The 19584-nt window shown below is 39.3% G+C and overlaps 1 protein-coding gene across 5 annotated transcripts; it reads left to right on the plus strand.

Annotated features, from left to right (window-relative positions):
* The first annotated feature begins 698 nt into the window (after positions 1-698).
* Positions 699-18862, plus strand: F13B (coagulation factor XIII B chain). 5 transcript variants are annotated; one of them, XM_069544136.1, is made up of 13 exons: positions 1261-1366; positions 1988-2424; positions 3162-3390; positions 5557-5742; positions 7499-7675; positions 8039-8215; positions 11189-11368; positions 11457-11642; positions 12514-12696; positions 13809-14009; positions 14864-15046; positions 17305-17518; positions 18652-18862. In XM_069544136.1, the coding sequence occupies exons 3-13, from the start codon at positions 3270-3272 to the stop codon at positions 18683-18685; spliced, it is 1842 nt and encodes a 613-aa protein (XP_069400237.1). In that variant the 5' UTR covers positions 1261-1366; positions 1988-2424; positions 3162-3269; the 3' UTR covers positions 18686-18862. The 5 variants fall into 5 exon arrangements, with proteins under 5 accessions (XP_069400235.1, XP_069400239.1, XP_069400238.1 ...); XM_069544135.1 differs by having other exon boundaries at positions 1988-2179; XM_069544134.1 differs by lacking the exon at positions 1988-2424 and having other exon boundaries at positions 699-1366; positions 3190-3390.
* Positions 18863-19584: the final 722 nt, after the last annotated feature.

Here is a 19584-nt window from a genome sequence, read left to right on the forward strand (position 1 = left end):
GATCTGTGTAGAAATGGTTCATGCACTTTCCTATTGTATTTTAAATAAAATTTCCAAAATTGAAATAATAGGACTTCCCACCTCACAGTATTATTTTGTAGTTTAAACTAAAGCCTGTTAGAATGTAAACTCCATGAGGGCAGTCATGAGAATCTGTTTTTTTTTTTTTTTTTACTGTTATTGCTGACTTTAAAAAATGCACAATGTGGGGGTTGTGAGTTAAGTTTTATTGGGGCAAAATGAGGTCTACAGCCCAGGGGACAGCATCTCAGACAGTTCCGAGAAGTTGCTTTGAACAGGTAGTGAGGAAGGTGAATATATATGTGATTTTTGGTGAAGGGAGAGTACATGCAATCAAGCCTATATTTTTTGCAGGTTTCTGCTAGTCACAAGGAGTAGATGTCACCATAAAGGATCTCAATGTACTCCTAGATATGAGGCGATACAAGAATTGGGCTCATAAAATCAACTCTTGAAAACATTTAACAGTCTGATGGACGTGTTCTGCCCGTTTTCCCAGAGCACAGAGTGCCTCGTTTCTGCTCTCCACCCTGAGCTCCCTCCCAGGAGTGTTGCAAGTCAGCCCCTGCAGCAGCACAGGAGTTAATCCTTGTGGAGGTAGAGGGCAAAGGCCAAGTGCCAAAGGGCAAGTGCCAATTTGGAGCTGACACTACAAATGCAAGACCAAAGCATGTCCTGGTTTACACCGGGCTCTCAAAGCACTCTCACAAGTGGCAGTTCAGCACACTGCTTGTCTCATCACCTGCCACGGGATACGGACTCTCTCCACATGAGACTTTACAAGCAGTAATAATATTCTATCACCACTCAAAACAGGGCCACTTTTCCCTTTAGCAGCTCAGTCTGTACGACACTATTTTCATATCGGATTCATTAACTCACAGACCTAAGTTCAACCCGTCAATTATTCAGTGGTGGTGAAGAAATCAATGGCGACCAGTGAACTTTACTCCATGGACTTACAATGGGAAATTAAAGTCAAAAACTTAGCCTGCTTTTTATGCAGCTTGGGATAATTATTTTACTTTTCTTACTGTTGCGCTTATTGGTGATCATGTTCTAATTGGTCTGTGGCATGAAAAACTACTGTCCATTAACATGGCTGGGTATTTTTAGTATTATCCTAAGCTATTTAAAATCAATTATAAACATTGTTACAAAGGGACTTAGACAGATGTTGTAAATAATTAACTTTTTTCCCATGAGAAGTATTGTGTACTTAATGAGGAGTCCCTAAGTACTTTTGAATGGTTAAAACCTCTATAAAACACACCACAGAAGATGAAGTCAAAAGGCTTGGCTTTGATTATCATATTAATCATCTCAGGAGAACTCCATGCAGAAGGTAAAACTAATTTTTAATATTCTTTATTCTCTAAAAATTATAAAGTGAAGTCGCTCAGTCGTGTCTGACTCTTCGCGACCCCGTGGACTGTAGCCCACCAAGCTCGTCTGTCCATGGGATTCTCCAGGCAAGAATACTGGAGTGGGTTGCCATTTCCTTCTCCAGGGATCTTCCCAACCCAGGGATTGAACCCAGGTCTCCCTCACTGGAGGCAGACGCTTTAACCTCTGAGCCACCAGTGAAAATTATAAAGGGAAATTCTAACATTACTTCTCTTGAAATTTGAATATAGTCTTTCATTTTTATGTATCAATATTATAAAAAAAGATTCTTATAAGTTGTTATAATATTCAGACAAACTTTTTGCTTTGGGAAAAACTACTAAACTATTCCTAAAATAACATAACTTAGAAATTCAAAACAAGACAATAAAAAAAAAAAGAAAAACTTTAGCATCTCTAGTTTTGAGGGCATAAGAGACCAGGATATAAATACCTTAAAGGATATTTTAGGCTAAAAGTATCACCATTTGAAGTCAAGTTAACCTTAATTCTAGTTTTAGACTAGAATCCATTCCTAACACTGCTAAGCTTGTATAATTTTAATTCTCTGTCCTTACAGTGAGAGCCTAATGTGGGAAATTTGAAAAAGAACAAACCACAAATCATCAGCAAGATTTTTGATTCTTGATGCCTTGATTTTTATCCTAATTTATTCTTTGGTTGAAAGATCCTGGAGGGGGTTGCCATTTCCTTCTTCAGGGGATCTTCCCGACCCAGGGAAGAACCCACATCTCTTGCATCTCCTGCATTGGCAAGTGGATTTTTTTTTAAAAATCACTTCACCACCTGGGAAGCCCTTGATTGGATACATTAGACAGTACAGATAATTAGTAGGACCATACGATTGAATATGTAAACAAGGACACTTCTGAGAATGCAAGTGGTGGTTAGCGATACTCACGTAGGACAGCAGGGCTTAATCGGGACTGTCCAGAAAACGGTACCTGTGGACTCCCTGTTAGAAATCTCCCTGCCCAGACTGCCTCATGTCGCGAGGTGAGTGTGAGTGAGGAAGGCAGTGCACAAGTGTGGGCCCTTTAGGAATAGTTCACGGTGTTTTGGGGCTGCAGGGATGAGAGACCAGGCAGGTCACTGAGTATCAGGAAGAGGAATAAACAGAGTAGGAAACCATGGCCACAATGCTCTTTTAAAACACCAGAGGGAATTTGTTGACTAAAATAACCTACAGATTATCTACAACCACTTTTAGTTGAATAGCTTACTACAAATCTTCTGCCAAAAGAGGTTTTGCAATTAAAATTATGAAATAGAATTCATCTGATTTGATGCATTTAATTCTGGTATAAGATAATTTTTATATGAATAGTTTCCTGTTATTTTTCTGTCTAATTAGGAAAAAAACAGCTGATATAATTGTCTATTAGCTGTACCATGAGACATTGCCATATTTTAGATAATTTTGTAATTATTGTGCGGTTATAATCTTCTTTCACACAAAGAAATGTCAGCTGTGTTCTATTTCTATTAGAACATGCTGCTTGACAAAGTTAGGGGATGCTTCTCTGAGGAAGTGGCCTACCCAGACTAATTCCAACAATTGGGATTTGGGGTTGCTAGCAGATTAATTCTGATTGAAAAGTATTGTCACAAAAGTACCTTAAAACGTTAAGTAATGGAAAGTAAGTACTGGCTACAGTGTCTGCAAACACTTTGAAATTTAAAATCTATTGTCACTTGCTCACAAATTGTATGGTTTTAAATGTATTTTTCAGTGTGCAGCTTATTGTTTCCTCATTTCAGAGAAGCTCTGTGGTTTTCCTAGTGTGGAGAATGGAAGGATTGCCCAATATTACTATACTTTTGAAAGTTATTACTTTCCAATGAGCATAAACCAAAATCTGTCATTTTCCTGCTTGGTTGGTTATACGACTGCGACTGGAAAACGGGAGGCGCGGACCACGTGTACAGCAGCAGGCTGGTCTCCAGAACCACAGTGCTTCAGTAAGTCAGTGGTGGGGCCGCTCTCAGGTGATAACTCACAAACAGATTAGCTGGTGAAACTAGGGGCCCCAGAGGGCAGGTGTCTGAACCTTTCGGTAGATATGGGCAAATTATCGGCCCTCGGTCTTTTCTACAAAATGAAAGCATATTCTGAAATTCTATAAGCCATGTTCTTCATTAAGATGTTGTCTTCCTTATCTTTCTGCAAGCAGTTTTATTTATGTATTTATTTTTGGCAATGCTGGGTCTCCGTGCTGCGTGGGCTTTCTCTAGCTGCCGTAACGGCTACTCTTTAGTTGTGGTGCGTGGGGTTCTCATCGAGGTGGCCTCCCTTGTTTCAGAGCAGGGGCTCTAGGCACACAGGCATCCATAGTCATGGCATGTGGGCTCAGCTGTTGAGGCTCCCGGGCTCTAGACCACAAGCTCAAGTGGTGGCTCGTGGGCTCAGTTGCTCCTCGGTGTGTGGGATCTTCCCGGATCAGGGATCAAACCCACGTCTCTTGCACTGGCAGCTGAATTCTTTACAGCTAGGCCACCAGGGAAGCCCCCTTATCTGTTCTTAATAATACTCTGGGAAGAGAATAAGGGTAATTATTGAAACTGTTATCATCACATGGCAAGGAACAGACACACCATCTAGTTACTTTGAGGAATGAGGGACTTATACAGAGAATTCTGCGGGAGCCAGAAAAATATCTGATGCTGGCCTTAGAAGTATGAGGTTGTTACTCTAGTATTTTATCATTTGAAAGACTCCTCTCTCCTTTGTATGACTTCTCCTTGCATAATATCCATTGAACAATCTGTTTTTCTGAATTGTTGAGTTCAAATTTGTGGAAAGGAAATCTGTTTGGCAGAACCCAATATTTCATGTCAGGCTACACTAGAAACACTAAAGATTATCAGCTGGTTTCCAGGGGCTCAGGTGACCTCTCTCTGTTGACACAGTTCCCAAGCTCTGTTTTGCAGAGTAAGGGGCTTTGGTTGAGTCAGTTTCATTTAGAAGAAGTACGATGTTTATTTACAGTGGTTGATATGTCCAGTAAACATATCCATGTGGGATAATTATCCATTCCATGACTTGTGGATAGATCACCAATTTAAGTTTTACACTTTTTAGTGTTAACACAGATCATAGGTTAACTGCAATAAATGAACCTCATTCATAGCTGGAGGATAAAAGTAAATTAAACATCTGAGATGAGATGGTTTGAGAGCAGTGAAATAGCAGCTGGAAGAGGATGAAGAGGGTCAACACTGCAGGGTCAGGGCTGAGACATACCCTCTGCGGCCAGACTGCCCTGGTGGATCCTCCTCTACCACTGGGAAGTGACTTAAACATTCTGGGCCGAACTTTCCCATCTATAAAATGGAAATCACGCAACTTCAGCGAGATAATCCGTATAGAGTGCATCCACACAGCAAGTATGACATATTTAACACTAACCTTGGACAAATCTCTTTCACCTTTCTGAATTGGTTTATTATGAGGGTCCATTAATCATGCTCAAAAACTGATTGAACTGCATTTGATGCTAAGATAAATGTCCTATTCTACACATCACTGTCCCAGGTATTTACTAAAAATTAGCTGTGTGAACTCGAAGTAGCATGTCTGTGACTCACAGTCTACATAGACTGACAAAGGAGTCTTACTGAGCTCGTAGGCAATCAGAGGCTGAAAAAATAGATGAACACAATTTCCACAATAACTTGTCTGCAGGATTATATAAGGATTCATAGAGTAGGTACATGTGCTTTAGCTACATGATGTTGAAAATTATCAAATGCAGTGGTCTCAAAAGTATTAGGAAGTGAACCTAAAAGAAAATCCTTCTATTTCCCATTAATGATAATTAGAAGCAGATCTCTGGATATATTTCCTAAAGTAGATGAGGTAGGGCTGGGGGTGAATGAGAAAATTGAACTCAGTGCATACCAAGAATTTCAGTATCAAACTGAATCAGCTTTTAAAGATACTTCCAAAATCAAATATAATCAAGGAATTGTGAATTCCTTGTTTGACATTCACAAAAAAGTGAATTTTTTTTCCTCCTTAAAACTCCAAGAATAACATTAAACTTTTACATTGTTAGTTTTACAACTTTTAAAAAAATAAAGCTTAATTTTCATCAATTTAGAAAAGAAATATTTTTCTCCCCACAGAAAAGTGCCCTAAGCCTGACTTGAAGAATGGTTACATCTTTGATTCAAAATTATCTTACAAAATACAAGAGAACATGCGCTATCGTTGCACGTCAGGATACAAAACCATCGCAGGGAAGGATGAAGAAGTGGTTCAATGCCTTGCTGATGGGTGGTCTTCCCAGCCAACCTGTAGGAAAGAACATGGTACGTGTTTAAGAATCATCTCCTAAACCTGAAGACAAGAGCTTGGGAGTTCAGTCAGTTTAGTGCTTTCTTAGAGTGACAGGTATTTTTATTGAAATATAGTTTATTTTTTAGTATATCTACCAATGCAGGCAATTATTATGTTGTTTCCTTCAAATGTTAGGTGTTTCCTTCATCCAAGGGACCCCATCTTCCACAGCACACCTACTCCAGGAATTCCTACTTTCTGCTAGCAAAAAAAAAAAAAAATTGATGTAAGATAAAAGGAAAGAACTTTAATGAACCTGCTTTTTGCAGCACATATAAATGATTTCCTTCATTAGACAAGAATTTGAAATAATGCACATTACTTTATTCTGCAAGCCAATATCAGATAAACTTAAAAGCAATCATTTGAATATATGTGTGTGTGTATATATATATATATATATATATATATATATATATAGAGAGAGAGAGAGAGAGAGAGAGAGAGAGAGAGAAATGCTGGACTGGATGAAGCACAGGCTGGAACCAAGATTGCCAGGAGAAATATCAATAACCTCAGATATGCAGATGACACCATATGCAGATGGCAGAAAGTGAAGAGGAACTAAAAAGCCTCTTGATGAAAGTAGAGGAGAGTGAAAATGTTGGCTTAAAACTCAACATTTAGAAAACTAAGATCATAGCATCTGGTCCCATCACTTCATGGCAAATAGATGGGGAAACAATGGAAACAGTGAGAGACTTTATTTTTTTTGGCTCCAAAATCACTGCAGATGGTGACTGCAAGTCATGAAATTAAAAGACGCTTGCTCCTTGGAAGAAAAGCTATGACCAACCTAGGCAGCATATTAAAAAGCAGAGACATTACTTTGCCAACAAAAGTCCATCTAGTCAAAGCTACGGTTTTTCCGGTAGTCATGTATAGATGTGAGAGTTGGACTGTGAAGAAAGCTGAGTGCTGAAGAATTGATGCTTTTGAACTGTGGTGTTGGAGAAGACCCTTGACAGTCCCTTAGACTGCAAGGAGATCCAGCCAGTACATTCTAAAGGAAATCAGTCCTGAATATTCATTGGAAGAAGTGATGCTGAAGCTGAAACTGCAATCCTTTGGCCACCTGATGCGAAGAACTGACTCATTTGAAATGACACTGATGCTGGGAAAGATTGAAGGCAGGAGGAGAAGGGGACGACAGAGGATGAGATAGTTGGAAGGCATCACTGACTCAATGGACATGAGTTTGAGTAACCTCTGGGAGTTGGTGACGGACAGGGATGCCTGGCGTGCTGCAGTCCAAGGGGTCACAAAGAGTTGGACACGATTGAGCGACTGAACTGAACTGAACTGATGTATCTATCTATCTATCTATCTATCTATCTATCTATCTATCTATTTATCTATATATATATATACATGTAGTTAGTGTGGTGTTAGCTATTTAAATTATACAAACTTGCAGATTGGACATCAAGAAAAACTTATTAATGCACAAGTCTTCTGTTGAATTGTGGCCTTTGGCCATACTCCAGAGCAGAATTTGAAAGATGGAAGACCAGTAGGGTTAGGATGCAGAGTGCATGAAAAAAGGGACTCAAGAGACAAAGACAAACTTTGACTATTTTTCAGTTTTGCTGACAGTTGATTCCATTATATGTTTGTTAAGATTCAAAGTAAATAAAAGTTGAAAATACTTTCTGAGATTTCCTTTCAATATTCTAGATTCAGGGATGAAGTCCATAAAACAAATGACTTTAATTTTTTTTTTTTTAGAAACATGTTTGGCCCCTGAATTGCATCATGGAAATTATTCCACAACACAGAAAACATTCAAAGTGAAGGACAGAGTACAATACGAGTGTGCCTCTGGGTACCACACAGCTTCTGGGAAGAGGACAGAGGAGGCAGAGTGTCACCCGTACGGATGGGCCCTCACCCCACAATGTACCAGTAGGTTTCCCCTTTGAAGACAGCTGCTTTCACTCTGAAAAAGTCCCTCCCAGAGATGGGTGCAAGTTGTTAGGCTAATTGTTACTTTTTCCATAATTTTGCTTTTTTTGCTTCTGACTTTAATAATGTTGACAGTAGGCTTTCCTCATTTCAAGCTCTCAAAGAAGAAAGAATCCTTTTAGCTCAGATACTTAAAATGAGTTTATTGATATTTAATAAATGCATAAATTGACAAGCTTTGCTGTGGATAATAGCAAAGTTGCTGAATTTGAATTCAGATATGGCATGTAAGTAGTAAGTGGATTTTGTTCTAGCAGGAAAAATAACACGTCTTTGTTTTTTTATTTGTTCTTTCATTTTTAGAATTAAAATGCTCTTCTTTAAGAGTAATTGAAAATGGTTATTTTCATCCTGTAAAGCAAACCTATGAAGAAGGAGATGTAGTTCAGTTTTTCTGTCATAAAAATTATTATCTAAGTGGCTCTGACTTAATTCAGTGCTATAACTTTGGTTGGTACCCAGAATCTCCTGTCTGTGAAGGTAACTTTTAAATTTTCGTTCACAAATAAAATATTATGTCTGAATCAGCTTTAATTTCTATGAAAAATGTCTCTGATGATATGTAAGCATTCTTCTAATTCCTATTTTAAAAATAAATATTGTCTTTTAAATTACTGCTGTTTTCAGCAGTCTTTAATACATTTAATCTGAGTATATAATTAATATGCTTATTTTTTATGTTAGTCTGTAGAGTGGGTATAGCTTTTAAATATATTGTTAAAAATCTGTAATAAGTTGTAAATCTTTTATTGTAATGAATCATTTTTTTATTGGGAATTAACTAGATCCATTGTGCCAGGTCGCAGCCTTGTAAAGGTACTTTCTTATTACTGGGCCATATATTCCCTGATGTGAAAACACAGACTTCAAAATAGTGGGACAAAGTGCAGAACAAGCAGCACAAAGTTACCCAGAGTGAAAAAGAAAACTGAAGTCATGCTGTAAGGGTGGCCCTCAAATGGGTCATCTGTCGTTTCATTTGTGTCACTGGCTGTGTTCAGGCAGGTGGGATGATTACCTGTTAGGAGACAGCAATTCGATAGTCATGTAATCACACTGCAGAGTTCCATGGAGAAAGTTCTGGTCTAGCAGAAGAAACAGATACAAAAGAGTAATTGATCCAGTGTGAAAAATGGTATCATAAAGTCAGGTATAAGGTGTTCAAACAAACACTGAAGGTTCTGACTGATGGTGTGGGACCACATGTACAGAGGGGATGGATAATGTCTGATCTGGGCCTTAAAAGATAGGTAGGAGTTGGAGGATTGGGAGGGATGGGGAGATATAAAGGGCTTGATAGCCTCTGTTTTCTCTGTAATGTAGAAAATACAGCCATTACTAACAGGCAGGAGAAAGGCAGGAAAGGAAAGCTTGGAAGAGACTAGTGACAATTTGAAACAGTTGCTGGGAAGAATGAAAGCTGAGTGACCAGGGGTTGTGTAGTGGGATTGCTCCAAACGGCCAGCAATCTTTAATTGCACTGAACAGTGATTTTAATTTATTTTATTAAAAACATTCTTTCTAAAATTTTGCAGTGGTGCCTAACAACCCTGGTCTAACAGTAGAGAGAAGACTGTTGGCAAATTTCCTATAGCATATTATTCTTGAACTTAATGGCAGGGTCTTCCCTGGTGGCCCAGCAGTTAAGAATCTGCCTTTCAGTGCAGGGGATGTGGCTTCAATCCCTGATCTCAGAACTAAGATCCCACATGCTCTGGGGCAACCAAGCCCACACAGCATAGTTAGAGAGCAGCTCAGGTGCCCCAAGGAAGAGCCTGAGGGCCGCAACAGTGAAAAGATCCTGCCTGCTGCAGCTAGGACCCAACACAGCCGGAATAAATAAATATTAAAAAAACTAAATGGCAAGCCTACCTACTCATCACTTATTCCACACTCCTCTCCCCGCACCAAAAATTAGTCAGATGCCAACGTCCATGATACGTTTTTCTAGTAAATAGTCCTTAGATGTAAGATGGGCAGTGTCGTAATCTGGGTAACACCTCCCTGCCCCTCCCATCCCCCAAAGATACTCATATCCTATTCCCCGGAACCTGTGAGTGTCCCCTTATGGAACGGAACAATGGGGACTTTGCAGGTGTCATCGAGTTAGGGATCTTGAGATGGGGATAATATCTGGGATTATCCATGTGGGCTTTAAATGTAACTGCAACTGCTATACGAGGAAGAGTGGGATTTGACTACAGAGGATCAAGTATGAGAGGTGGCAGTGGAAGCAAAGTTTGGAGTGGGAAAGGAAGGAGTCGAGCCGAGGTGAGCTGGCAGCCCCCAGGCGCTGCAGAGGCGGACAAGCCACTTCCTCCCTGAAGCCTCTGGAAGAACGCCGCTCTCCCGACACCCAGATCCCAGCCCAGGAAAGCCGACTCTGGACTTGGCTTTCCAGAACTGTAAGAGAATAAACGTGTGGTATGTCAAGCCACTCCATTGTGGTAATTTGTCCCAGCAGTAGTAGAAAATGAATATAGTCAGTATTTTAGAATAGTTAGGAGGAGATTTTAATTCATATAGACACAGGTTCAGGAATGCCAAGATCCACCACTTATTAATAATTTACTTACTTCTTATGTTTAAGTTCCTCTGTCTATAATATGGGAGATGAAATAGTCCCTACTTAACAAAATTATTTTAAGATTAAAGGAGATAATGAATGTAAAATTCTGGCTCTTTTTTTGTGTTCTATTGCATGAACTTAACAGCTTAAACCCTGGAGATGGAAATGGCACTCCAGTATTCTTGCCTGGGAATTCCCAAGGACAGAGGAGCCTGGTGGGCTACAGTCCACAGAGTTCCAAAGAGTCAGACATGATTAAGAGACTGAGTAACAGCTTAAAACCACATACAAGTGTGGGTCAGCTATAGCTATGTGTCCATGTCTGATGAAGCAATAGGCAAGCTGCGGTATCATCTGAGGCTGGACAGGAGAAGAACCTTGCACTCAAGCTTTCTGTGATTTGTGGCAGATTTCTGAGCTTGGCGGCTACTGAGCGGAGGGTAGTAGTGCCTGCTGGCTGGCCCCTGGAGGCAGCCCTGTGCCCCCTGCCCTGCGGTCCTCCTTCCTTTTTGGAAGCTCGCAGACAAGGCAGCTTCTCCTCCAGATCAGTAGGGGGACAGAGCCTTTCGGGACGAAGGGCCTCGCCACACTGCTTTGCGTGAGCATGTGTGTGTGATCACACCTCCACCCTTGTGGCTGTGTTAAACACAGTCACCTCATCACATCATCTCCGCTGTGTTCATCGGTTAAAGCAAGACCCAGGTCCTGCTCCTGGGGAGGGCGTGACTTGAGGAAGTGACTGTCAGGACGTGGGGATCCAAGGGGTGACCCCACTCTGCCTGCCAGACTTCTTAGGGTCCTTGGCACAGCCCAATGTGCTTGTGAGATCTTAACTATTGTTTCTGGTGACTATACGACTAAACATCCTGATGTTTTTCCATAAGGAAGAAGAAATCGGTGTCCTCCTCCGCCTCTGCCTCTGAACTCCAACCTTCAAACGTACTCAACCACCTACCGGCACGGAGAAACAGTTCGTATAGAGTGTGGACTTAACTTCGCCAGGCAGGGAGCAGAAGAGATACGCTGTGAAAACGGGAAATGGACCGAGCCTCCTAAATGCGTTGGTTAGCAGCACCTCGACTAAGCTTTCCCTGACGAGACACCTGCCTGTGAAGCTAAATGCTGTCTTCTCTCTCAACTGTCCCCTTCCAGAGGACAAGCAGAGGACGACCTGTGAGGCCCCGCCGTCGGTGGGGAATGGCGCGGCAAACCCGCCCTCCGAGGTTTATCACAGCGGGGATAAGGTGGCATACGTGTGTGAGAGGGGCTATCACCTCCGTGGACCAGGAGAAATAACGTGCAACCATGGGAGATGGACCCTTCCCCCTGAGTGTGTTGGTATGTGTGCTGCGTGTCATATCCAGAGCTAAGCCTAGCATGTAGAATTTTTCATGCTCTTTGTTTAATCCACACGCGTATAGCAATAGTCCGGGGCTTAGAAGAGTTTGACATGCACGGATAGAGCACCTGCTCTGTCATTTTTCTGAAGCATACGAAGCTCTCTGTAGACTCATATTTTTAATCCAATATAAAGAATAGGAAAGCAAATAATTTTTGAATGTCCTGATTCTGATATTTTTACATCTGTCCATTCTGACTCCCCCACCCTCTGAGCAATACACCTGGCCTTTCATTTACAACTCCGGGATGCCACCCTTCCTGTTGTCCTCATTTCTTGGCCAGGTCCTGGAGAGACCTCCGCATGTTTACCAAGGATAACTATTGCATAAGAGAAAAGCTTCTAAGGATGCTAGAGAAATTAACAGAGTAAGAGCAAGATTCCTACAGACAGAAAAATGGAACTTTTCATCCGTGTGTTGACTGAGATCTGAGATGAAGAGGGAGGAGAGGAAAAAATAAAACAGGATAATGACAAACGACAGTTTTAGAACTGACCATAATCCTTAGGTTAAAGCACTCTTTACCTTTCTGCTCATCTTAAGAATATCTATAGCATGATTCCTTTGTAAGCCAGAAAAGTAAAAAAGACCCATACTTGTTCTTCAGCAAAACGTTTGCTGTGTTATCTTGCTTAGTACATTTTAATAATACGTAGCTGAATGATGTTTCTCTAATTTCTGATGAGTTCAGAAATCAATTTTCCTAAATTACATAGTACAAATATTGAAGGACTATTGTCTGGGCAACTGTATTATGTCATTATGTTACTATAAGCTCATGTTAATCTAAAAGTAACCTCTTTTCTTAGAAAACACTGAGAATTGTAACCCTCCACCTGATGTAATAAATGGGGCTATTATTGGCGAATTATTGGCAAGCTACCCAACAGGATCCTCTGTGGAATATAGATGCAATGAATATTACTTATTGAGAGGAGCAAAAATATCTCATTGTGAACAAGGACGATGGTCATCACCACCTGTTTGCTTAGGTAAGACAGAGAACACGATGAGTTGAAACAAAATTTTCCCCTGCTTTCTTGAGGTGCAATTGACATATAGTATAGATTTAAGGTGATGATGTGATGATTCTATACACAAACACACTGTGGAATTATTACCGTGATAAAGTTGGTTTACATATCCTTCACCTCAAGTAATTTAGGGGGCTGTTGTCATGATGAGAGCATTTAAGATCCTCTCTTTTGGCGTCTTTTAAGTGTACCAAATAATGTTGTTGACCATAGTCACCACAGGGCTTACCAGGTGGCACTAGAGGTAAGAACCCACCTGCCAGTGTAGGAGACATAAGAGATGTGAGTTCAGTCCCTGGGTCGAGAAGATCCCCTGGAGGAGGAAATGGCAACCCACTCCAGTACGCTTGTCTGGAGAATCCCATGGACAGAGGAGCTTGGCAGGCTACAGTCCATGGGATCGTGAAGGGTCAGACATGACTAAAGCGACCTAGCACGCATGCACAGGCAAGCCTGTCCCAACCACCTTACCTAGAAGCATAACCTCCCTTCCCCTAGCTCTGTGACAGCCCCTCCCCTCCACTCTTCATTCTTCTGCCTCACTTATATATGTCATTAAAGATGGACAAACAAGATCCATATATGTAGCACATTTATTGTTTATCGTATTGCGTTCCTCCCAGTTAGAAGGCAATCTCCATGAAGTCAAGGAGCTTTGTTTTATTTGCTGATGAGTATCAAGTGAAAGGTGTCCCACAAATATAACACAATAAGTACATTTCCTGTTTGAAGGGTTTTATTTTATAGAAAGGAAATCATGATGAATCTAAGTGGTTGCTGGTCCTAAACAATATTTTTAATGTTTCAAATTAAGTTTTTATTTGGTTTTAATTGGTCTATTTGGTTTCAATTGGTTTTAGTTTATGGTATAACAGAGGTTATATGAAATATATAAATTCACTTGATAGTAATGTAATATATACTTTATTGTGCACGTGAAGAGTTTTAATAATATAAAGTGGTAAATATAAAATACTGCTTTTGATGCCTATCATAATTTTATTGTAAAAATGCATCACTCTCATACTTGTAAGATGAGAAAAGAATTTAAAACAGACTTTGTTTTACAGAGCCGTGTACTGTTAACGTGGTTGACATGCACAGAAATAACGTGGAGATGAAGTGGAATTATGAGGGAAAGATCTTACATGGAGATTTAATCGATTTTGTGTGTAAGCAGGGATATGAGTTGTCTCCATCAACCCCGCCCTCTGAATTATCTGTGCAGTGTAATAGAGGAGAAGTGAAATATCCTTCATGTATTAGAAAAGGTAAAACAACAGTGATCCTGACTTCCCTGATGGTCCAGTGGCGAAGGCTCCGTTAATTTCACTGCAGGGACCTCAGTTTCTGATCCCTAGTCCGGGAAAGTTCTGCATGCTGCAGCCAAGAAAACAAACCAACAGTGCTTCCTGACAATTTCTTAGGTGACCAGTATCACAGGTGATCAATATGGTTCAAAGGATAAGACCATAAGCTATCTACCACCCTCATCATCCAATCTATAAAACTTGTGAATGAGCTGATCAGTTACCAGATAGCACATACCCTTAAATAGGATGACGATGAGGACATCTTTTAACTTCATAAGTCAATTTTACAAAAGGAGAAATCATGAGATTTTGCAAATATCTCCAGACTTTCAGAGGATGGATCGCTTTCTTGTAGGCAACCAGTATGCTTGTAAAGCTCACCTCAGGGTGAGCTGGAGAGCATTGTCTCAGAAGGGAACTTGAAGCAGAGGGAGAGAATTTGTGGACTCCTTAGACAGGGGACTGTCACTTTTAATAAGGAAAAAAGGAAGAGAATGCATTCAGAAACATGGCTTCGAGACAGATCTTACACGCTTTCACTTTTGGAAGACAGAAAGGGGAAAAGTAAAATCATGATTGTTAATACTTGGCTAGGTTTAAATGTGTATTTAATGCTATGAGATTCTAATTGCAAGCATAAATTTTATGTATGACGTGACAGCAGAAAATGCTTTTGATATTTAAAAATTACTTGAGAGTTGTCTTAAAAATGCTTTGACATGAAACATCTTGTTTTATTTCTGTAGCAGTTACGAAAGCGCTGGCCACCTACTGTAGCAATTCACTGTGGACTTTAACAATTATTTTTGCAGAATCTAAAAGAGCGTGTGCATCTCCCCCAGCTATTAAAAATGGAGTTATTAAGAGTTCAGCACTCAACACCTATGAGAACGGTTCTTCAGTGGAATACATATGTTTCGAGCACCATTTCCTTCAGGGGGCAAGGGAGTCCTATTGTTTAGGGGGTGTGTGGACCACACCACCTTCGTGTTTGGGTATGTAGTGCTACGTGTGTCTCTATTTGTTCAAACTGAGCCCGATTTTCCACTTTCTCTTCTCTTTGAGTTGATATAACACTAATATAGGATGAGGTGGCTGGATGGCATCACTGACTCAGTGGACATGGGTTTGGGTAGGCGTTGGCAGTTAGTGATGGACAGGGAGGCCTGGTGAGCTGCAGTTCATGGGGTCGCAAAGAGTTGGACACGGCTGAGCGACTGAACTGAACACTACTCTAACACTTAAGTCTGCATTTGTTTTATTTTATTAGTGTGCCTGATAGTTTACTGGCTTCCACTGTTTGCTCTAGATCTGGTTACTGTGTGTGCTTATTCGCTCAGTCGTGTCCAACTCTTTGCAGCCCATGGGCTGTAGCCCTGCAGACCCCTCTGTCCATGAGATTGTCGGGGCAAGAATACCAGAATGGGTTGCCATTTTCTACTCCAGGGGGTCTTCCCGACCCAGGAATCGAACCTATGTGTCTTGCGTCTCCTGCACTGGCAGATTCTCTCCCACTAGGGCCCCCTGGGAAGCCCCAGGTGAGCCTCTAGATCACCAATAATGGGAGTCCAGCCCTCCTAACATGCACTTCTTAAGTACAAACCATACATCAGGTATGGGGCTAGTAGGACCTACAGGCTGTGTAAGCCATGCGGTGTGTGTAACCAGGCTAACCGCGGTCATCGTGTTATTGGTGCTGCTAGGAAACACGGGGACAGCAGGAGCAAATACGGGAATGGCCTCCTCGGTCTAGAAGGGGAAACACGTTCCTGCCTTGCTGGCAAGGCAGCCTACAGAAGCGACACCACTTCCCAAGATTCTCAGGAGGCGTCAAATAACATATTTTTAAATAAAAAGAAAATTTCTTTGTGTTTATATTTATTCCATTTATTTTCATTTATTTTCTAATTTCACTGTCTCGGACTTTTGTACAAGGCTGAATAGAGGAAGCGGTGTGTGTCCTTGTGTTCCAATCTTATAAGTAAAATCTTCCAGTATTCTTCTTTAGCTATGGTGTTACAAATACTTATAAAACTCAAAGATACAGGAGCCACCTATTTCTATTTTGTTAAGAGTTTAAAAAAACCTCAGTGAGTTTAATTTTAGCTGTATCTGTAGAAACAATCATATGATTATTATCTTTGCTCTTTTCCCCCAGGAATTATATTGCTTCTTTTTGAAGGTTAAAGCGTGTTCGCATTTCTGTAACAAATCTCGCATGATTGTGATGCATTATGCTTTTTATATACTGCTGAATTGTATTTGCTAATATTCTACTTATGATTAATGTATCTTTGTCATGTGAGAGGTTGGTTTGTTATTTTCCTTTTGGTTTAGTTTCTGCTAACCTCATACAAGCTGAAAAGTATTCCCTCATCAATTCTCTGGATTTTGTCTGAGTGATACTATTTCTTTCTTAATAATTTTAAGAATTTATCAGAGATATCACCTGAGCCTTGAGGATTTTTTTGAGGAGAGATTTCAATTACAGCTTCAGTGTGTTTAATAAATACCAGGTTATTATCTCTTCTCTCGGTTTCAGCAGGAAGTGGTTTGTATTTGTCCACTATACCTAAATTATCAAATGTGTTGACATAATGTTCATAACATCCTTTTACACTCTTTTTAGTGCTTTAGTGATGTGTCTTCTGTTATTACTGCTGTGAAGATGTATCTCTTTCTTGTCATATCTTGCTACAGGTCTATAAATTTTATTAGTCCTTTCAAGAGCCAATATCTTCATTTTCTGATACTTTCTTCATATGTTGCTGTTTAATTACTTTGTATTTTTGTCTTTATTATTTCCTCTCTTCCGCTTTCTTGGATTGAATCAGTGTCAAGAGTCCAGCTTGTTTCTGCCTTTCCATAAAATACTATCTGTCCAGCAATCAATCATTTGTCCCATGGATGTTTTATTTGCACTTTCTGAAGAAGAAAAAGGGAAAAAACTATTTCAATGACTATTACTACGGATCAATATTTTCTAAAAACATTTTTTTTGCTGTCTTTGAAAACCTTAATGGCATAAAACTCAGTAACTGGTAGGATGTACCCCTTTTCCAAATTCAAGGCAACAGAGATAAATAACAGACTGCTTTCTGTGAGCTCTGAACATATTTTCTGACTTGAGTATTAGTTCCAACTAACTTACTTACTGCTCCAATGCCTGGGAATTTTAAGGTCATTATGAGAAAACAATACAATGGCTAATACTGAAAGGCATCAAGATAGTTTTGTTTTGTTTTGTTTTCAGAGCCTTGCACATTATCTTTTGATACAATGGAAAATAATAATTTACTTCTGAAGTGGAATTTTGACAATAGACCATATATTTTCCATGGCGAATATGTTGAATTTCTTTGTAAGAGAGATACTTATATAGCTGGGTTTCAGGTTTCTGCATCAGAATCCCGAGTGCAGTGTGACAGAGGACAATTAAATTACCCAAGATGTGTTCAAAGCGAAAGGTAAGAAGGCGCTTGTGCCTCTATAGTTTTGTTCTATTCAGACTGTTATTCATGAGATTCATTATGCTATAAATTTCAGACATATCAGGTTCTGCAACACTCCTGCTTTCCTCCTCATTATAGAGGGGGAAAATGTTTATTTTTTAAAGCGAGTGAACTTCAAGAAGCATTAACTAATTCAACAAGCTTTCTGGGTGGTCTAAGATCAAAGTCCTGTTTGCTATTTGGTATTTGTGACTCTTTGGCAATTGGATAAATAAATCAATTTATATGAGTCACATCTAAATGTGGAAAAATTAACCTATATGTTCTGAGATAAAAGAAATCACATTTTCAACCATTTTCCATAGAAGTGCATGTATAAACAACAATGATGGGGAGCACAACTGGACAAACTTTCTACTGAGGGAAGAGCATGTTAATAACAATGATGAGATTATGGCATTTATTTTCAGGAACACATATCTATATAAGAATTTGGAAGTTTTTTCTGATGTACTGTTACATAGCAATTTTGAAATATATTTTCTACTACTAGATCAATGGAAAACAATTCCATTCTTTTTTTCAGAAAAAAATGTTAAAATAATCCAATAAAATAATATAATTAATTTTATCAGGTCAGAATTTTGCCCCCTTTGAAGATACATTGTAAAATGGGAATTATACTCTATATTCAACTAAGAATATTTTAAAATTACTTAATGGCAAAGTACATGTGGTACTCTTTTAGTGATTATAATGAGCTATATGAACTACATAAGCAGCATTCACAAGACACATAGGTATAAAACTTTTTTATTTTTTATTGCAATGAAAATCAGAGTTGAAAAAATTATATGCTAGTTAAATATTTCATTATATCTTGCATTTCCCATTTCTAAGACAAAAAAGAATATGCAACTTGGAAAAATTGCAGAAAATGGTGTTAGTGTAGTTAATGACATTGAGTTTTTAAAAAGAAATTGGTGGTATAATTTATCAAGGATGGTTACTTGCTTTTATCAGTACCTCATTAAAACAAGGACCAATTATATGAAATAGTGAATGGTTAAGATTGTAATAAATACTTGACCAGAAATGATGCTTATTTCAACTCCTTCCCCCTTTTCTCTTTTTTCATTCTTATCAAGGATGTTGTCTTATCAAGAACCCTTAAGGACATAAAAATGAATGGCATAAGATGAACAGCACTTTGACACACTATAAAGTCTTTTATAAAGCATAATTGTTAGAAGAAAACTATTGGATAAAAACCTCTAAGTTTTTACTTGCACGATGATTTGACTCTAAACAGTTTACACCGGATATTTTCTATAAATAAAAGCCAGATATATTGTTTTATTTCTAGTTTGATTGACTTGCCGTGTGACTTCATCTTTGCTGAATGTCTTCCATCTATTAAAAAATCGATCTACACATCAAAATATTTCTGGTTCCTAAAGCCCATTCACTGGGCTATACGGTCCTCAATATATGTGCAGGAATTCACATTTGTCTTTGTAATCTTTGCTAATATTAGTGTTTTCTGTTACTTTTAGTTCAATATTTATGTCAGTACGAAAGAACCAGTCTCACTAGAGCTGTGAAACTATACATTATGTTAGAGGATTTACTTTATTCAATGCAGATGAGACTGCCCTTCAGACTTTCGAAGGATAAGGAACTTTTAAAATCAACTGTACTATTAGCAACAAGGTTAGTAGTCAAATTGTGAGTTAGTGAACCTTCCACCTGTTCAAATGTTGTCCACAGAACACAGTTATGAAAAGAACACCACTTGCTGTTTTTATATTACACACTTTCAGTCATTTGCTAGATCAGGTCACTATTGGAGTCTTGCGGATTAGAAAATCTGAGGTCAATGAGACCAACAAGATAGGCAGGTCCCACACCAAAAGATCGTGTGTCAGTAACACTAGGATCTATTGGAGTCCTGAAACACCACACGGTCACTTTTCAGTATGAAGGAAAGTTATTCGTCCGATCGCTGTTACAGCTTATTCGCAAGCACCTCTGGTTCTAGGACCCTTGTTAGGACTGGGTGTTGACCAGAACCACGCATT

The sequence above is a fragment of the Ovis canadensis genome, chromosome 12 (genome assembly GCF_042477335.2).
Source record: "Ovis canadensis isolate MfBH-ARS-UI-01 breed Bighorn chromosome 12, ARS-UI_OviCan_v2, whole genome shotgun sequence".
In the NCBI taxonomy this organism is placed as follows: domain Eukaryota; kingdom Metazoa; phylum Chordata; class Mammalia; order Artiodactyla; family Bovidae; genus Ovis; species Ovis canadensis.